Source organism: Chlorocebus sabaeus, chromosome 9 (assembly GCF_047675955.1).
Source record: "Chlorocebus sabaeus isolate Y175 chromosome 9, mChlSab1.0.hap1, whole genome shotgun sequence".
Classification (NCBI taxonomy): Eukaryota; Metazoa; Chordata; class Mammalia; order Primates; family Cercopithecidae; genus Chlorocebus; species Chlorocebus sabaeus.
The window spans coordinates 26137564-26156116 of NC_132912.1; the positions used below are offsets into that span (position 1 = coordinate 26137564).

At 37.5% G+C, this 18553-nt stretch overlaps 1 protein-coding gene across 7 annotated transcripts in view; it reads left to right on the forward strand.

Moving 5' to 3' along the window:
• MYO3A (myosin IIIA) overlaps positions 1-18553 on the forward strand; it is a 261924-nt gene that overhangs the window by 195959 nt on the left and 47412 nt on the right. For all 7 annotated transcript variants that reach the window (XM_008002560.3, XM_008002567.3, XM_073018805.1 and 4 more), the window contains 4 exons: positions 1009-1138; positions 7492-7571; positions 8382-8459; positions 11259-11464. In XM_008002560.3, coding sequence (XP_008000751.3) covers positions 1009-1138; positions 7492-7571; positions 8382-8459; positions 11259-11464 — 494 coding nt within the window. The remainder of the gene's footprint in view (positions 1-1008; positions 1139-7491; positions 7572-8381; positions 8460-11258; positions 11465-18553) is intronic.

Consider the following 18553-nt stretch of genomic DNA (forward strand, 5'->3'; position numbering starts at 1 on the left):
AAATATCACAGGCTGCATGACTTAAACAACAGACTTTTTTTTTTTTTTTTTTTTTTTGACAGTTTTGGAGGCTAACAGATCAAGGTGCTCCGAGAAGGGTTAGCATCTGGGAGCCCTCTCTTCCTGGCTTGAAGATGGCTACCTTCTCAAGGTGTCCCCACATGGCCTTTGCTATGTGAGCGTAGGGAGTGGGGAGAGATATCCCTGGTTCCTCTTCCCGCTCTTATAAGAACACAAGTCTTATTGGTGTAGGGTCTTACTCTTATACCCTATTTATCATTAATTACCTCCATAAAGGCCCTGTCTCCAAATATAGTCACAGTGAAAGTTTACATCTTCAGCATCTGAATTTTGGAAGAACACAATTTGACCCGTAACAAATACTATATTGGATCATTCCACAAAAATCTTTGGATTACATTGATCTTGAAAAAGTCATAAAATTGGCCAGGCATGGTGGCTCATGTCTGTAATCCTAGCACTTTGGGAGGCCAAGGTGGGAGGATCACTGGAGCTCAGGAGTTCAAGACCACCCTTGGTAACATAGCAAAACCTCATCTCTAAACCTTTTTTTTAAGTAATAGCATTATTTAGAAGTGCCAGAAACACAAAAAGCCACAGTGTATTTAAATCACACTACTACTGAGATAAAAATCTATCATGGCCAATTCAATACAGGTGGATCAGTATCATAGAAATAGGAATGCTTTTGTGGCTCAATATGCTTCCTTTATGCTGCTCCATCCCTCCAAATAGAGAAAAGAAACATACCAAATTCCCAACATAATAAATGAGAGGAATCCAACCTCTTTGGTCATTTCAACCCAAATAAAATCAGTGAGACACAGATTATAAGGGGCTACCTTAGTAAATGCTTGTATCCCTGTTGCTGAACATAGAGTAAGCTCATAATGAGTATCTGTTGATAATGATGATGATGATGGTGAGGAGGAGGAGGAGGATGACAATGACATTGATTGTGATAATTATAGCATACTGTATCAACAGGTCCTCTATAATGCAAGTGGATTCTTAGCCAAAAACAGAGACACTCTTCCAACTGATATTGTGCTACTTTTGAGGTCATCTGACAACAGTGTAATTAGGCAACTAGTCAACCACCCTCTGACCAAAACAGGTAAGGCAATTTTCCTTACCTGTAAGTTTTCTCAAGCCCAATCAAATAGTTTCTATCTCTGTGCTTTTCACGAATTTCATCCTTAATTTTTCATGTGAGTTTGTTTTTGGCTCACTAAATATTCATGTGTTAATATCCTCTGCCCCAGATCATCTGAAGAAAATATAAAAATGAATATAAATAAGCTAGTTTTTCATTAAAGGTAAGTGTTTGCAGCACTCACCATAGTAGTGCTATTCTAGCTACTCCCTACAAGAGTATACTGACCTCCAGAGTTCAGAATTACCTGCACAAATCAGGAGTGGGCCGCTTTTGGATGATTCTTTGAGGTTCCAAAAGTTTGGTGGGCTCTCTTATTGATTAAAACTGGGCGTGTCTTTGTTCCACCCAACCATAATACATCCTTGCATTTGCTGTAAGTAGAAAAAATATAGTTTGGGTTGTTTTTCTTTACTGGAGTTTAAAGTTGTTCTCTGCATTTCTTGTTTCATAATTTTATTGAAGTATAACTGAAATACAAGAAACAGCACATATTTAAACAGTAAAATTTGATGAGTTTTTGACATATATAAGCACCTGTAAAACTATCACCATGATTAATAGTGAACATACTCATCACTCACAAATGAGGTTTCTTCATGACCCTTTATAATCCTTTCCTCCACTCCTTCCTGTTCTATCACCATTTGTTGAAGAGATTGTTCTTTCCCCATTGAATTGCTTTGACACTCCTTGAAAACTCAGTTGACTAATGAATAGGTCTATTTCTGGACTCTTTATTGTGTGTCATTGATATTTATCTATCTTTAAGCTAATGCACACTTCTGACTAGTGTAACTTTCTATAAAGTCCTAAAATCAGGCAGTACAAGTTAGCCTGACTTTGTTCTTATTCAGGCTTGTTTAGGTAATTATAATTTGTTTGCTTTTCCATATACGTTTTAGAATGAGCTTCTCAATTTCTACCAAAAATCCTGGTTGGATTTTGATTGGATTGCACTGAAATTATAGATCAATAATGGAAGATTTGGTATCTTCCCAATATTAAATCTTCCAATCGGCACAGTCTAGCTCTCCATTTATTTAAGTCTCCCTTAATTTCTTTCAGCAATATTTTGTAGTTTTCAGTGTACAACTTTTGCACATCCTTTGTCAAATTATCTGCTAGTGTATCACATTTTTATGTGATTATAAATGGTAATTTTTAACTGAAATTCTGAATTTTGCCAGTATATGAAATCTAATTGATTTTTGTATATTGATTTTTTGCCCTGCAACCTTCCTAAGCTCATTTATCAGAGTAGCTTTTTTTGTTAATTCCGAAGGATTTTCTTCACAGATGATCATGTCATCTGTGAAGAAAGGGTTTTGCCTGTTCTTTTCCAATATGTTTCCTTTTGACTTCTTTTTTCTTGGTTGTACTGGCTAGAATCACCAATGCAGTCTCCAGTGTTGAACACAGGATAAGTTGCAAGAGTGAACATTCTTGCCTTTTTCCTGATCTCGGGGCAAGAGTAGTTAGTCTTTTAATCTTTCACCACGGAGTATAATGTTAACTGTAGATTTTTTCACAGATGCCCTTTATCAAGGGAGAAGTTACTTTTTTTTTTAATTCCTAATTTCCTGAGTGATTTTTGTTGGTGGTGGTTGTTTTTGTTGTTGTTGTTGTTGTTGTTTGTTTTTAGTTTTTTGTTTTTTGTTTGGAGACAGAGTCTTACATTGTTGCCCACGCTAGAGTGCAGTGGCACAATCTCGGCTCACTGCAACATCCACCTCCCAAGTTCAAGCGATTCTCCTACTCCAGCCTCCCAGGTAGCTAGGATTACAGGCATGCACCACCATGCCCAGCTAATTTTTGTATTTTTAGTAGAGATGGGGTTTCACCATGTTGGCCAAACTGGTATTGAGCCCCTGACCTCGGGTGATCCACCTGCCTCGACCTCCCAAAGTGCTTGGATTACAGGTATGAGCCACTGCGCCTGGCCAATTTCCTGATTTTTTTTTTTATCAGGCATGCATACTGTATTTTGTTAAATGCTTTTTCCACATCTGTTGAATAGATTACCCTTATATTTTGTTTTTTTTTAAATTGACAGCTAAAATTGTGTTTACTGTATACAAATGACATTTGGAAGTATATGTACATTATAGAATAATGAAATCCAGATAATTAACATATATATTACTGTATATAACTATTTGTGGTGAGAACACTTAAAATCTACTATCTTAGCAATTTTCAAGTATATAATACATTGCTATGAACTTATTTATCCTATCTAGCTGACGCTTTTTATCCTTTGACCAACATCTCCCCAACCCACCTCCTCCCACTGCAACCACGCCAACTGCTAGTAACCACTATTCCACTCTCTAGCTCTATGAAATCAACTTTTTTAGATTCCACAAATTCCATCCAGTATTTGTCTTTTTGTGACTTATAGTGTCCTTCAGGTTCAACCATGTTGAATAGTATTCGTGTGTGTGTGTGTGTGTGTGTGTGTGTGTGTGTGTGTGTGTAGATACCACATTTTCTTTATCCAATCATCCATTGATGGACAACTAGGTTGATCATATCTTGGCTATTATGAACAATGCTGCATCTGTTAGATGGTGAGTGCCTGATTTTTTAATCATTCCTGGGAAAAACCTCAAATGGTCATGATGCATTGTACTTTTTATATATTGCTGAAATCAGTTTGCAAACATGTTTTAAGAATGTTTGCATCTATGTTTTTGAGAAATATTGCACTATAGTTTTCTTACACTTTATTTTGTGACTTTGGAATCACAGTAATGCTGGCCTCACAGAATAAATTGAGTAGTATTGCCTTTTCTTCAATTTTCAGGAATAGTAGAATGAGTATTATCTCTTCCTAAGTTGCCTTGTAGAATTCACCAGTGAAGCCAACGGGGCCTGAAGGATGTTTTGTGAGATTTTCAACTACAAATTCAATTTGTTTAATAAACATAAGGCTGTTTGAGTTATCTAATTTTTGAGTGAGTTTTAGTAGATTGTGTCTTTTAAGACATTTATTTCATCTACATAGTCAAATTTATTGACACAGTTGATTATAACATTTTCTTACTATACTTTTAATATCTGTAGATCCTGAAGTTATATCAGCTCTCTCATAAGTGACACTGGTAGTTTGTGTCTTCTCTCATTTTATTCTTGATATATTTCCTAGACATGTATTAGTTTTATTGATCTTCTCAAATGGTTTCATTGATTTTTTTTTATTGGTTTTGTTTCTATTTCATTCTCTTTTTCTTTCTCGTTTATCTTTGCTGTTTTCTTTTTCTGCTCACTTTGTGTTTTATTTTGTTTCCTTTTTATTTTGTTTCCTTTTCTAAGGTAAAACTTAGATCATTGATTTAAGAAGACATTCTTCTAGTATCAGCACTTATATGGGTTATTTATAAGAGTTTATAAGGTTTCCAAATATGGTGAGATTTTCCAAATATTATTTATGGACTTCTAATTTAACTTCATAGTGTTCAGAGAGCATACTTTGTATTATTTAATCCATTTAACTCCACCCAACCATAATACATCCTTGCATTTGCTGTAAGTTTTAAGAGATATGTTCTAAGACCCATAATATTATGTCTTATTTTATTTTCATTTGCACTTGAAAATACTGTTTATTCTGCTGGTTGTTGGATGAAATGTTCTGTAAATGTCAATTGGGTCTACTTTATTGAGAGTGTTGGTCACGTCTTCTGTATTCTTACTGTTTTTCTCTCTCCTGGTTCTATCAGTTACTGAGAGAGGAATTTTTAAATATTTGACTATAGCTGTCAATTTGCCTTTCTTTTTTTCAGTTTTTGCTCATGTATTCTGAAGCTATATTATTAGGTACATAAACATTTAAAATTGTTATGTCTTCTTGATGGATAGACTCCTTTGTTATTATGTAATGACCCTTTTCATCCTTGGCAGCATTGTTTGTTCTGAAATCTACTTTGCCTGATATTAATATAGAGGCTCCAGCTTTCTTATGATTAGTGAGTGAATGGCATATCTTTTTCCATACTCTTAATTTCAACTTATTTTTTTTCTTTATATTCAAAGTAGGGTTCTTCTAAACAGCACATAGTTGGGTCTTGTTTTTTTTAATCCAGTCTGACAATCTCTGCCTTTCAATTGAGATGATTAGATGATTTACATTTAATGTGATTAATGATATGGTTGGATTTGACTCTTATCATCTTGCCGCTTGTTTTCTATTGGTTATATCGGCTTTTTTCCCCAGGCTTTACCTGAGTTCCCTCACTCCCTGCATTTCAGGCTGACACCTCTCCAGGCAGAAAGCTGGCACAATCAAAGGGCTCACCACATTTGTCTTCCCTCTCTTAGGGATCAGCGTCCTTACACTGCTTGACGCACAATGTATGAAACCTGTTTTCCATTTTGTATGTCTTTTTAGTTGTTTGGGGAAGGTTAATTTAGCCTGTTACTTTATCTGACCCAGAAGCAAAAGTCATTACTTTTGACTTTAACAATTGCCATCCCTTTCCATATACACCAACAGCATCTATGCATCTAACTCCATGTTTTTCACCCTATAAAATATGCAGCCAGGTTCTAAATACTATATTGTATTGCTTGGCTATCAGCAGAACAGTGTCTGGTTGGCCAGGGAGAAGAACTTAATAGTCAAGTATGTTTCAATAAACTCAGAACCTCAGAGATAGCAAAGACATATGGATTTTATATTCACCCAGATGTGCAAACATGTAATAATAATCATAGACAACTTTGTTATCTGTTATGTGCTAGGCACCGTGCTAAGCACCTTCAATTACTCCTAATGACAACACAATAAGGAGGTACTACTTTTTTACAAATAAGATATTAAGGCTTGAAAGTGTTGAGCAGCTTTCCCAAGGTTTCCCAATGGAAAATGTTAGAATTAGAGTTATTCAGTTCTATATTATGCTGTCTTCAAGATTCTAAAATAACCATGGCCTTTCGTATATATGACTTCACATATGACCTATAGTTCAGCCATTTTTAGGGGAAAGTGCACCACAGTTCCTTGCAGCTCGCATCTTTAGTTGGGTTTATCACAAGTTTGTTCATTAGGTGAACCATAAAAACCAAAATGGAGACATTTTCTGAAATTAAAGTCTATGCTAATTTTAGTTGCCATTGATCTACATAAATAAATTTAAGCAAAATTCCTGAAACTGCCATTCTAAAGATCATCTGTTGCTGTCTCTGTCCACTCTGCTGTAGTCAGTAAGTTTCACATTTGAAAAGTGAACAGGGCAGTGTGCAGGGCAAGCCTAGCATGGAAACTGTTGCACACACCCGTCTCAGCCCCTCCCCTGGAGTTGGGAGGGAGAGGAGGAGGCAGAGCAGATGCACTGCCAGGCACATCCCCAACATGATTCCTTCCTGCACCATCTTAGGCCAGCCTTTTGCAACCATAAAGAATGGGAAAGATTTGCCAAAAACATTCAGCCTCTACTTATCACCTAAAAGAAGGAGAGAGACAAGAAATGATCATTCTGAATTGGTACTGCATTTTGAATTTATTTTGCCCATTACTATTAGGATAATAAACTCTTGGATTATGGGTTGGTTGGTTCCTTGTGCCTGGTGGGGGTGAGAAAGCTGTGAAAGTGAACTGCATTTCAGGGGCTTTCCATGTGCCAGACATATTATCGCATTTCATCAAAACTCTGTGAGGTAATCACCATTATTCCCATTTTATGGATTCTGGGTGCAGATCAGAGACTAAGTAAATGACCCAAAAGCAACACAGTTTAAGTACTATACCTGAGATTCAAAGCCAAGTCTTTCTGGCTTCTCGGGCCATAATTTTTTCACTGCTTTGGATTGTGTGCATTTGTGTAGTCCTTAGAATGAAGCACATGTTTCTGAAAGTTAGACTGAAAAAGGCCATTGCTTCCAACCATAGTTGATTTGCTTATAACCACCTCATGCAAATTACTGATTCCTATGATTTTTCAAGCCTGTTGTAAAGCTTAGCCTATGTTAAAGAAAATCTCAGATGCCATTTATCACACAAAAAAATAAGAAGCAAACTGCTCCCTCAATCATAGTCATCTCAAGTCTTCTAGCAATTCAAAGGAAACCCAACACCTACCTCTGCCTTTTCTGTTTTCCAGGCTCAAGGGTTTTTTTCTGAATTTAAAATTTGTTGTACATTTTTACATAATTTTTTTATTCCTGAGTTCCTCCATAAATAATTAACCAAGCATATGATTATGAATATTGCAGGATTAACAATGTTTATTTTAACATTTAAGTAAATGGGAAAAATCATCTAGACATTAAGGATTCTAAAAGGTATATTACATTTTTCTACATTTTCATAGGTAATCTGCCACATTCTAAAACTCAAAACGTTATAAACTATCAAATGAGGACTTCAGAAAAATTAATCAACCTGGCAAAGGTAAGAAAATGCTTTTTTCCTTGGCAGTGAGTCTAAGAATCTAACCGGTACGATGGCGATATTTGTATGCTTCTCAAAGTCAACAGTTTTTTCTTAGCTTTTCTCCCTTTGATCTTGCTTTTCTGTTTGAACAGATGTGTATGTTTTGTTCTTGTTACTGCTAGGGGCTAAAATAATCATGCATTTCTAATATATTAATATTTCCAACTCTTTTTTAGCTAGTTTTGGGGGGGAGTTTTTGTGTTTGTTTGTTTGTTTGTTTTTGAGACTGGGATTTCACTCTGTTACCCAGACTGGAATGCAGTGGCATGATCTCAGCTCACTGCAACCTCTGCCTCCTGGGCTCAAGTGATTCTCCTGCATCAGCCTCCTGAGTAGCTGGGATTACAGGCACCCACCACACCCGGCTAATTTTTGTATTTTTAATAGAGACGGGATTTCACCATGTTGGCCAGGCTGGTCTCGAACTCCTGACCTCAAATGATCCGCCTGCCTTGGACTCCCAAAGTGCTGGGATTACAGGCGTGAGTTACTGTGCCCAGCCCTTTTTTAGCTAGTTTTAAGTGTTACACTAAGACCAACTAAAAATGTACTAGTGAAGGTGAGAAATATTCACAGTCTACATAAGACCAATTAAAATTCCAACGAGACTGACAAAACAATTACATAAGGGAAGAATATCAACATTTTGCTGTTTTACATATTTCAATGCATAAATTAAGATAGCCTGAAGGAAAATGCCACATGGTCTCTGTAGATAATAAAGTACAATAGATACCAAAGCATCACTGTTTTCCTCGGTCTCTTTAGGGCGACACTGGAGAAGCCACGCGTCATGCCAGAGAAACAACCAACATGAAAACACAAACAGTTGCATCATATTTTAGAGTAAGATATTAAACTGTGATGTATTGTGCTTAGGGGTGCTATTTAGTCTAAATGGGTTATAGATCAAAAGCCAGTAACACTAGCAGAAGAGAATATTGTATTCCATTTACTGTTGTTAGATACAGGATATGTTAGCATCTACCTTCAAAATCTGTGGATTGGTTTGTTTCTGCATTCTACCTGGGAAATTATTGTATCCCAGGTCAATCTTTTTTTTTTTTTTTTTTTTTTTTTTTTTTTTTTTTTTTGAGACGGGATCTCACTCTTTTGCCCAGGCTGGTGTGCAATGGTGCAATCTCGGCTCACTGCAAGCTCCGCCTCCTGGGTTCACGCCATTCTCCTGCCTCAGCCTCCCAAGTAGCTGGAACTACAGGCGCCTGCCACCACACCCGGCTAATTTTTTGTATTTTTAGTAGAGACAAGGTTTCACCGTGTTAGCCAGGATGTTCTCGATCTCCTAACCTCGTGATCTGCCCGCCTTGGCCTCCCAAAGTGCCGGGATTACAGACGTAAGCCACCGTGCCTGGCCGTATCCCAGGTCAATCTTAATGAAAGTCTATACCTTGATTAAAATTTGTCCGTAGAACAGAATGCATTTCCACTAGAATAAAACCTAAACGGATTTTTACCTCAATGCTATGGTAACTACCAATTCTCCTTCCCCCTCCTGAATGATTTTAGAATAGACAGATAGGGCAAGGCTGAGCATCCATCTCCATTTCATATCACCCTTCTTGTATAGAGCTAAAAACCTCAAAAGGAAAATAGAGCCCGTGTAGGAATGGGGCAAGGAGAAGAGTCATCAGGAAGATGTGGTAACATGCTTAAGGGAGTGTGCTTAGCATAGGATCAAGGCGACCTTCCTTCCTTGGGCAATATAAGAGAAAAGAAAAAAGCAAGTACTTTTTTTTCCTCTGTGCTCTACATAACCCTTCCCTTATTATTGGTTCCAGTTCTTGTTTACCTATTCTGATAAAAACCTATTAACCATCCAATGAAAATGAAGAAAATACCACTAAAACTTGGAGTTATTACTTATATAATTTAATGTGGAGGAAATTAGATTAAATTTAAGTGTTCAGTGAATATATCCAGCTCTCTAGCAGAAACGTAAAATTCTTTAAAAAATGTATGAATATCTTTACTAAATATTTTTTAAGTCCTAAGCTCATAGAAGTTAGTGTATACTTAATCATCTTTGAGTAGTGCCTAGTACATTTATATGCTTAATACCTGACGTTTGCTGCGGATACATTTCACTTTACATCAGAAATGCAGCCCAGGTGAATTACTGAATTATTTACAGCCAGGTTTCCTATTTTTAAGTGAGTTACCCAAGGCCATTATCATACCACTGTTGTTGGCATCAAACACTGTATGTATGTTTAAACCAGGTTAGTTCATGAAATCTTTTTAATCTTCAGGCTGAAGTGAGAAATGATAGAAGATAATTCCACACAACATGAAGTGTGTTTTTAAAGCTATTTTCCATTCTGCAGAGAAGACTGGACACAGTGTAACACTATGCTTTTTCCCTCAGAAAAACCAGTACCTAAATTGCAGGAAGCTCCTGCTCAGAGTATCACCCCTGTACCACCAGTACCTGGCAGATGTTTGCATGAGTAAAGGAATGATGACTTACAGATAAATGTAATGAAAAAGGCTCCAAAGTGACGGGCCCAGCTGTTGGAAAAGATCACATCTGAGCCTCAGTGCCCAAAAGGAAGCCATGCAACTTCAGAGCTTTGTCGGTTGCCAGTTTCAGCATTTGTTTTGCACTGGCTTTGTGACTGTAGGCTCGTACATTTCCAGCACTAATTGAGATCCAGCCATCAATTGCTATTTGTGTCCATACTTACCTCTCCAATAAATGTGATCCTGGTCTTTGAGATTCTCATTTCCTGGGATTCCACTTTTAGTTGATTATACTAATATGTTATACTTACTTGTCTAGTAATTGGCTACTGTTTTAATAAGGTATTGGTATAGAACATAGTTTCATATCTATGTGAATTTTTAAAATTCTCCAAAAATAAATAAGAAAATGATCAAATTAGAACTGATGAAAATATTTAATTGGATATAACTTTGCTTATATCTACTTCCTACATATTAAAGGCTATTAACTTTTCTGTCCTTATTTTAAACTAAGAGATGACCCTAACAGGGATTAAGGTGTTCCCTTTTTTCTATTGTATTTAAGTTCAGGGGTATGTGCAGTTTGGTTACACAGGTGAAGTTGTGTCATGGAGGTTTGTTAAACAGATTATTTCATCACGCAGGTATTAAGCCCAGTACCCATTCGTTGTTTTTCCTGATCCTCTCCCTCCTCCCACCCTTTATCCTCCAATAAGCTCCAATGTGTGTTGTAAAGTATTCCCTTTTTTACCTTCCATAAAGAGAGAGTTGGACAAGGAAATTAATATATAAGCAGGATTAACCAGATTGTGTAATATTATAATTTGGCAAGTTAGCCTAAAAGTATATAATTGCTTACAAACTACATCAAAAATAATTTTATCTGTTAATTATAGTTGCCTTAATGGTTTATAAGCAAACTTTTAATAGCTAAATTTCTAGTTATTGCCTCTACATTTTTGTAAGTAAATCTGTATTTTTAGAACTATACTATAAATAAAATGTTCATTAAAACAGATTTTCCTCCATTTGCTGTGACTAGTGGGAGCATTTATAACATTCATTTTTTTGAATGTTATTCTTGTAGTAAAAAGAAAGGCCTACAAGCTCATACGTTTTTGTATGCTACATTGGGAAATTTATTTTTGTTGTGTATCATAGTATTCCTTGATGGATTTGTTGTCTAAAATGGTGGTGGGCCAACCTCATTTCGTCCGTTGCATCAAACCAAACAATGAGCGTCAGGCAAGAAAATATGACAAAGAGAAAGTTCTGCTGCAGCTTCGGTACACAGGAATTCTGGAAACAGCAAGAATTCGAAGGCTAGGATTCTCCCATCGGATACTTTTTGCTAATTTTATAAAGCGGTATGTGGATTTATTTTTCAGTTTCTATTGTGCAGTTTATATAAAAATTATTTAGAAGAATTATAAGAAACATAATATGAAAAAATATTTAGAGGTCTAGGAGGGAGGCATTTTGTTCATGCAAATGATTATGTGTTGAAAAAAGAAGATAGCTATTTTTATTTTTATTTTTATTTTATTTTTTTTGAGATGGAGTCTTGCTCTGTTGCCCAGGCTGGAGTGCAGTGGCCGGATCTCAGCTCACTGCAAGCTCCGCCTCCCGTGTTCACGCCATTCTCCTGCCTCAGCCTCCCGAGTAGCTGGGACTACAGGCGCCCGCCACCTCGCCCGGCTAGATTTGTATTTTTTAGTAGAGACGGGGTTTCACCGTGTTAGCCAGGATGGTCTCGATCTCCTGACCTCGTGATCCACCCATCTCGGCCTCCCAAAGTGCTGGGATTACAGGCTTGAGCCACCGTGCCCGGCCTAAAAGAAGATAGCTATTAACTGAGGCTGAAAGACTCTGGACAGATGGGTGGTACTATGTGGTATAGGCAGCATGATCCAGAGGCCTGAGCTTCTTTCTGTACTGAGGAGTTGGAGAATCTGGGTTTTCACCCTAGCTCAGCCACTTGCTATGTGACTGTGGGCCCATACCACTGATTCTCAGCTGGGAGAGATTTTGCCCCTCAAAAGACACTTGACAATGTCTGGAGACATTTCTGGTTGTCACATCCTGTGTGGTGGAGGGGCGTGGGGGGATGCTACTGACCTCTAGTGGGTAGAGGCCTGGGAATACTGTTAACAGCCATTCTACAATTTACAGGATAGCCTCCCCACAACAAAGAATTATCCAGCCCCAAATCTCAACAGTGCTGAGGCTGAAAAACCCTGGCCTATTATAACCCTAACCTCACTTTACTCACCTACCAAATCTGCTGTAACTACCTGATAGGATCCTTATAATGATCAAATGAGATACTGTCTCCAACGGTGATTTGGAAGATGAAACAATTAGGCTTATTTGTCAATTTCAAAAGCTAATATGAATTTTTTTAAAAAGAATCAATTGGTATAAGGAATTTTTTTTTTTTTTTTGAGACAGAGTCTAGCTCTGTGGCCCAGGCTGGAGTGCAGTGGTGCAATCTCAGCTCATTGCAAGCTCTGCTTCCCGGGTTCACACCATTCTCCTGCCTCAGCCTCCTGAGTTGCTGGGACTACAGGCACCCGCCACCATACCCAGCTAAGTTTTTTTGTATTTTAAGTAGAGACGGGGTTTCACCGTGTTAGCCAGGATGGTCTCGAACTCCTGACCTCGTGATCCGCCCGTCTTGGCCTCCCAAAGTGCTAGGATTACAGGTGTGAACCACCGTGCCCAGCCAAGGAGTTCCTTTTAATATTTGAGATTAACATAAAATAAATTGAGCTATATAATAAATATATTTTATTGAGTAATACATAGGTAGTAATTTAAAGTTTCAATATCATATATATTTAATATTTTAAAGCCCATATTTTTTATTTTTTTGGTTCTATAATTTCTATTGGTCATTAAACATAATGAAATTTCAATTTTTAAAGATGAAGTCTATTAAAATTTTCAGGTGAAACCCAGATGAAGTCCCATTTGTAACATTCTTCATCCTTTTTCAAAGCATATAAATTACTATTAAGAAAAAAACACAACCTTGTTTTGTGATTGTACACCAAATTTGATTTCTAAGTTTCCTCCCCTCCTCCCAAAACTTGTATGCATTTTATCAGCCATTCTTTTATTTGGAATAACCAAGACTCTTTGTAAATGTGATGAGAATTCTGATTATTTCTGCTAACTTTTATACATTCAGCAAATTTGTGGTAGTTCTTGATTTTGTTTTTCTTTAGAGACCTGGGATTATTTATTTGGAATGCTTTGAAATCAAGAAAACTCTACTACCTTTCTCATGATGGAGATCAACATTACATAAACATAGACTTTCATATTGGCCAATCCTCATAGTAGCTTAAGACAAACTAAAACCTCAAGTTTAGAGTCCAGAAATCTAGTTAGCAGCTAATCATTGACTTTACTTCCTACAGATCAGAACCAATTTTATAACCAAAACTAAGAAATAAAAAAATGGAATTCTTTATTGGCTAATAGGTAAATTCTCCATCCTACTCATCAAAGCAGATAAACTGAAAATACTAGATACAAAGGAGTTTCAAATTTCAAATTAAAATTAAAATTTCACCTTATTATCATGCACTTCATGTTTTAGAAAAAAAGATCTTTAACTTGTTTAAATAGTAATATAGATATTATGAGTGTAATATTAATATAAGTACTCTTAAATTTCAGTGATTTTTTTAATGTATAAGACACCATACTAAGCACTGTGGGAAATACTGAATTTTAGAACTGACTTGATCTTCAAGAATGGACAGTCCAGTTAGAATTACCACAGCCATAGAAATGGAAAGTTAACAAGCAATGTGAAGTAGTAACTGCCAAGTCCAAGAGAATGATATACACAGTGTAAAAGTTCAAGGGAAGGAAGAGCATCTCCAGGAAGGCTGATGAGAGAGGATATCAAGAAGAGGCGTTCAGCTAATGCAGAAGGATCATTTGAGGCCAGGAGTTTGAGACCAGCCTGGGCAATGTAGCAAGACCCCATCTCTAAGAAAAACAAAAACAAAAAACCTTTTTTAGTCACCTGGGTGTGGTGGCTTATGCCTGTAGTCTTAGCTACTCAGGAGTCTGAGGCAGGAGGATCACTCGAGCCCAGGAGTTCAAGGTTATAGGAGGCTTGATCATACCACTGCACTCCAACCTGGGTGACAGAGCAAGACCCTATCTCAAAAAAAAAAGAAAAATAAAAAATAAGAAGGACTCAGACTAGTACTTGAAGGTGGGTACGGCTTGTGGAGAAAACAGGAGTTTTCTTGGTGTACAGGTTGGTGTGCCAAAAGCTAGCAGGACTTGAGTTGGATTGGGTTGGTAGAGTGGGGATTGCACTGGTGAAGTGACAGAAGATAATATGAAAAAACAGTTGGGTTAAAATTATGAAGAGAAAGTCTTGAATACCAGCCTAATCTTATAGCCTGAAAAATAACCATAGTTTTACAATATAGAACATAATCAGAATAAAACCTATTTTCTTAGTGATATTGTAGTTCCAATGTCAGAAATGAGAATAAATTCTTAAATACATTTATAATTATTGTGCTGTTACAGAATAGCAAATTACTACACAATAAATAAAGAGAAGGGGATAAAACTAAGTGTATAGAGAACATGTGAATAGCTATTCTGAATATAGGAAGTTCCAGAAATAAAAGGCTAAACCTTTTCTGCATCACTAATTTGGAAATTGTCATCCATATTGGCATAGACTCTCAGGAAGGCAGAACAATTTTCAGAGGTTCTGTGGGGGTGTAAATAGAACTGCTAACCCTCTGCATAGGATGCAAAATTCCCCAGACCCTTTGTTCTGTTGTAGATAAATTCTTCTGTTCTATAAGAAGGAAACAGTCTTAAGGAAAAATATACAACATGAATTTTGCACAAGACACTGAGTTTTTACTGCAGCTATTTCAAAGGAACCCTTACACTAACAAGCCAGCCACTTAACTTGGCTCCATTTTCCCACTAAGCACCTGTACATAATGGTTTGGCTACCAGAGCTCTAATACAACCAGAACTTACTGAAGGCAGTAGTATGGTGGAGTAGATAAGTACCATGCTTTGAAGTCAGCAAAACCGGGTTTGAATCCCAACTCTGCCACTTACTCAGTCTGTGACCTTATTCAAAGTTACTTGAGTTCTGTAAGCTTCAAGCTTCAATGTCCCTTAGCTGCAAATAGGGATGATAATAACAATATCTACTTTATATATGTGTTTATAAGTATTATGAGAAATAATATATATGGATTTTATTGATAGAACCAGGTGTCATCAATACTTATTAGCTGTAATTATTTTTATTATTATTTTTGTTTCAGTCTCAAGCTCCCAAAATTACCTGTGACCAATAGTGACCTAGGAGATGCCCTCCATAAGCACATGTGGCTTACCTAAGTATTTATTTCCACAAGTCCCAGCAACAGTGCATCATACATTCAGCAAACATTTAGTTGAGGGACCCACTGTGTTCCAGTCCTTGAACTAAAAATCTTAATTGAAAGATTAAAAGTCCAAAGATTAATGGATGAGCCCCTGACATTAAGAAACTCACAGACCCATTATGTAAACAGGACTTTAAAAATCTGCGTTATCATACAATGTAAAGTCAGCTGCAGGCAGCAAGGGTGGGGGTATCCTGTGCTTCTGAAGCACCTAGAAGGGTTCCTGGCAAATAAATAGTAGGTGCTCAAATATTTTTCAAATTAATGAAAGAAGACTGGGTATTTTTAATGAAAGTATAAACAAGATACTCTGAGACCATAAAGGAAGTATGGTTTAGATTGTGTTCGAAATTCTGATAAAGCAGAGAATAATAAAAGTAATACATAAAACACACCAAAAATATTTTTACTTACAACATCAATGTAAGTTTGCTTTTTAACCTTTTGATAAAGGCTTAATGTTTTTCTTTGAGTGCACATCTATTAATCATAGTTTATTGCCTCTTTCTTGCATAAACTATCTGTAATCTCTCATTTATGATTTCCAGTTAACATTTCTTGGAGTGAAGCAAGTTATTAAAGATACTTGTGAAACAGTCACAGGACTGAATATTTCTTGATTCTTATGATTTTCCTCAATGCTTTGTAATTGCTTCATCCATGTTTAATTTCATGGTTTTTTTACAAGACTTCTTTATAAAGTCTTACCAAAGCATTTGATTCAGTTTTGTAGAAACAATCCTCCAGCTTTCCTCACTTAGATTTCAATCTGATATTTATTTGAATAACATCACACCAAATACAACTGGCATAACCAGGTTTGGGAGCAAACACAGCTCATCCAGTGAGAGCAAACACACATGGGCACACTAGTGAGAACTGCCAGTCTTGAGCCTTAAGCGTGCAGCGGACCTCAGTTGGTGTGTTTCACACAAGAAAAGACAATTTCAGTTACTCCAGTTAATCTGTTAATTGAAGACACATCGAAGAGAGTTTTTAGAATATTGAAAAAGTAGGTCTTCCTTAAGGAAACTAGGAGTGAGATGAAAGGACGCGCAAGCATAATGAGTAACACATACAAAGGCATAGAAGCATGAGCAAATATGGCCCTCCGGCACAATTTTAAGTAACTTTCATGACTAGAGCTCGGAATGCCATGGAAAATAGCAAAGAGGAGACTGGAAAGGCAGACAGGGATATAGGGCAGAAGGGAGCTTGCATGCTAGTCATCATATGTGGCAAACAACTTAAAGCCAATGCTTTTTGGCAGGTGTAACCTTTCCCTCTCCTACATTCCCACTGCTCCCAGGCGCGTATATTTATGGTATCTGCCTAGACTTTGAAAGCACCTGATTTTGCCATCCCAGCTTAGAACTTGGGACATCCATAGAGACTTTTCGAGTCAGGAAAGGACATGATCAGATTTTCACTTAAAAAAAGATAATTCATACAGAGCTGTGGACAGTGGCTGGGGCAGGGCAGGGGAGGGACAGTGGAGGTAACTGGTTGGGATGCAATTGCAAAAGTCTAGGTGAGAAGGGACGAGGTATTTAATTAAGGTAATGGCAGTAGGCATAGCGAGAAACAAATGGATTCCAGAGAGACTTTAAGCTGGTTAGATCCATAGAGTGAAGAATAGGGAAGAGTAGGCTGGCACACAGATTTCTAGCTCAAGTACCTTTTAAAATGTGGTGATATCATTCACAGAGACAGGAAATGGCAGAGGAAGGAAAAACTGATGAATATTGCTGAGTTTAAAGTGTCTGTGCAATAACCAGGTGGGCATGTAGAGTAGGAAGTCGTAAGTAATGTGTTTAGAGTTGATATCAACAGTTAGGGTTGATGGTGTAGATTTAGGAATCACCACATACAGGAATAATTGGAGCCAAGCATATAGATGAGATGCCTGTGGACAGAGCTCAGAAAAAAAAATGGAACACTGTAGAACACTAGCGTTTAAGGAACAAGTCATTAAATCATTAAATACGGGGCACGCAGAGAGACTGAGAGGGAAGAGGAGAAGCAGGGCACATTAGGTGTAAGCCTTGGAGAGAGCAAGACAGAGAGAACAGCCCATAACAGCAAGTGCTGCAGAAAAAACGCTTACAATTAGGATGTAAAAGGACCTGTTAGATTTCACCACTCCTGGATCCTATACGAGTAAATAAGAGTCCTTGTTGCTATGTGATTAAATGAGATTCTCAGAGCTGGAGAGTGATGGGAAGTGAAAACAATTATTTTAAATAATCTTTCAACTTATCGGCAAAGCTAGTGGGAGAAACAGAATCATTACAGATGAGTGAGGCTTAAGGTGTTTGCTTTATAATAACAAATAAACATCCATTTTGTAAATGGAGGGAGCCAGAAGAGGGAAATGAGATTGAAAATATACAGAAGAGGAGGAGGAGATGGCCTCTAGAACACAGGCAGAGGATGAAAATCTCCTTTGAAGGAGGAGGGAAAAATGATAGTGGACAAATGAATTTGTATTTGGAGAAGAAGCCTATGAATTGTGTGTCTGGTGGCTTCCAGTGATATAGTAGAGAAGCTCATCTGCTGAGAGAGGTACGGAGGGCAGGGGCAGCTGGGAGACTTGGAGAAAGCAGGACGGAATTAAGTCACTTTTGTGAGGAAGAAGAGAGGAAAGTGGCCCTGGACACTGGTCAAGATCCAGAGCTTTCTTGGGAGCCTGGCTGAGTCAGGAATCCACACATCCACAGGGAGCCGACTGTGCAGATTTTCTCTGGCTGTGCTCTGAAGCCTGGCGTGAGGACAGAGACGTAGATGATTGGCAGGTCCAGGCATGCATGTTTGCAGAGAGTGCACGACAAACGAATGAGAGTGGGAAAGGTGCCAGGGCTGCCTAAGGGTGGCTCCTGCGATGAACTGTGAGATCCTGGCTGGTTCTGGAAGGAAGTAAAACCAGGACTTGGTGGACAGGCTGTGAATGCAGAGTCACTGCTACTGGGTCACCATGCGTACATGTGCGAGTTAGTCCTGAAG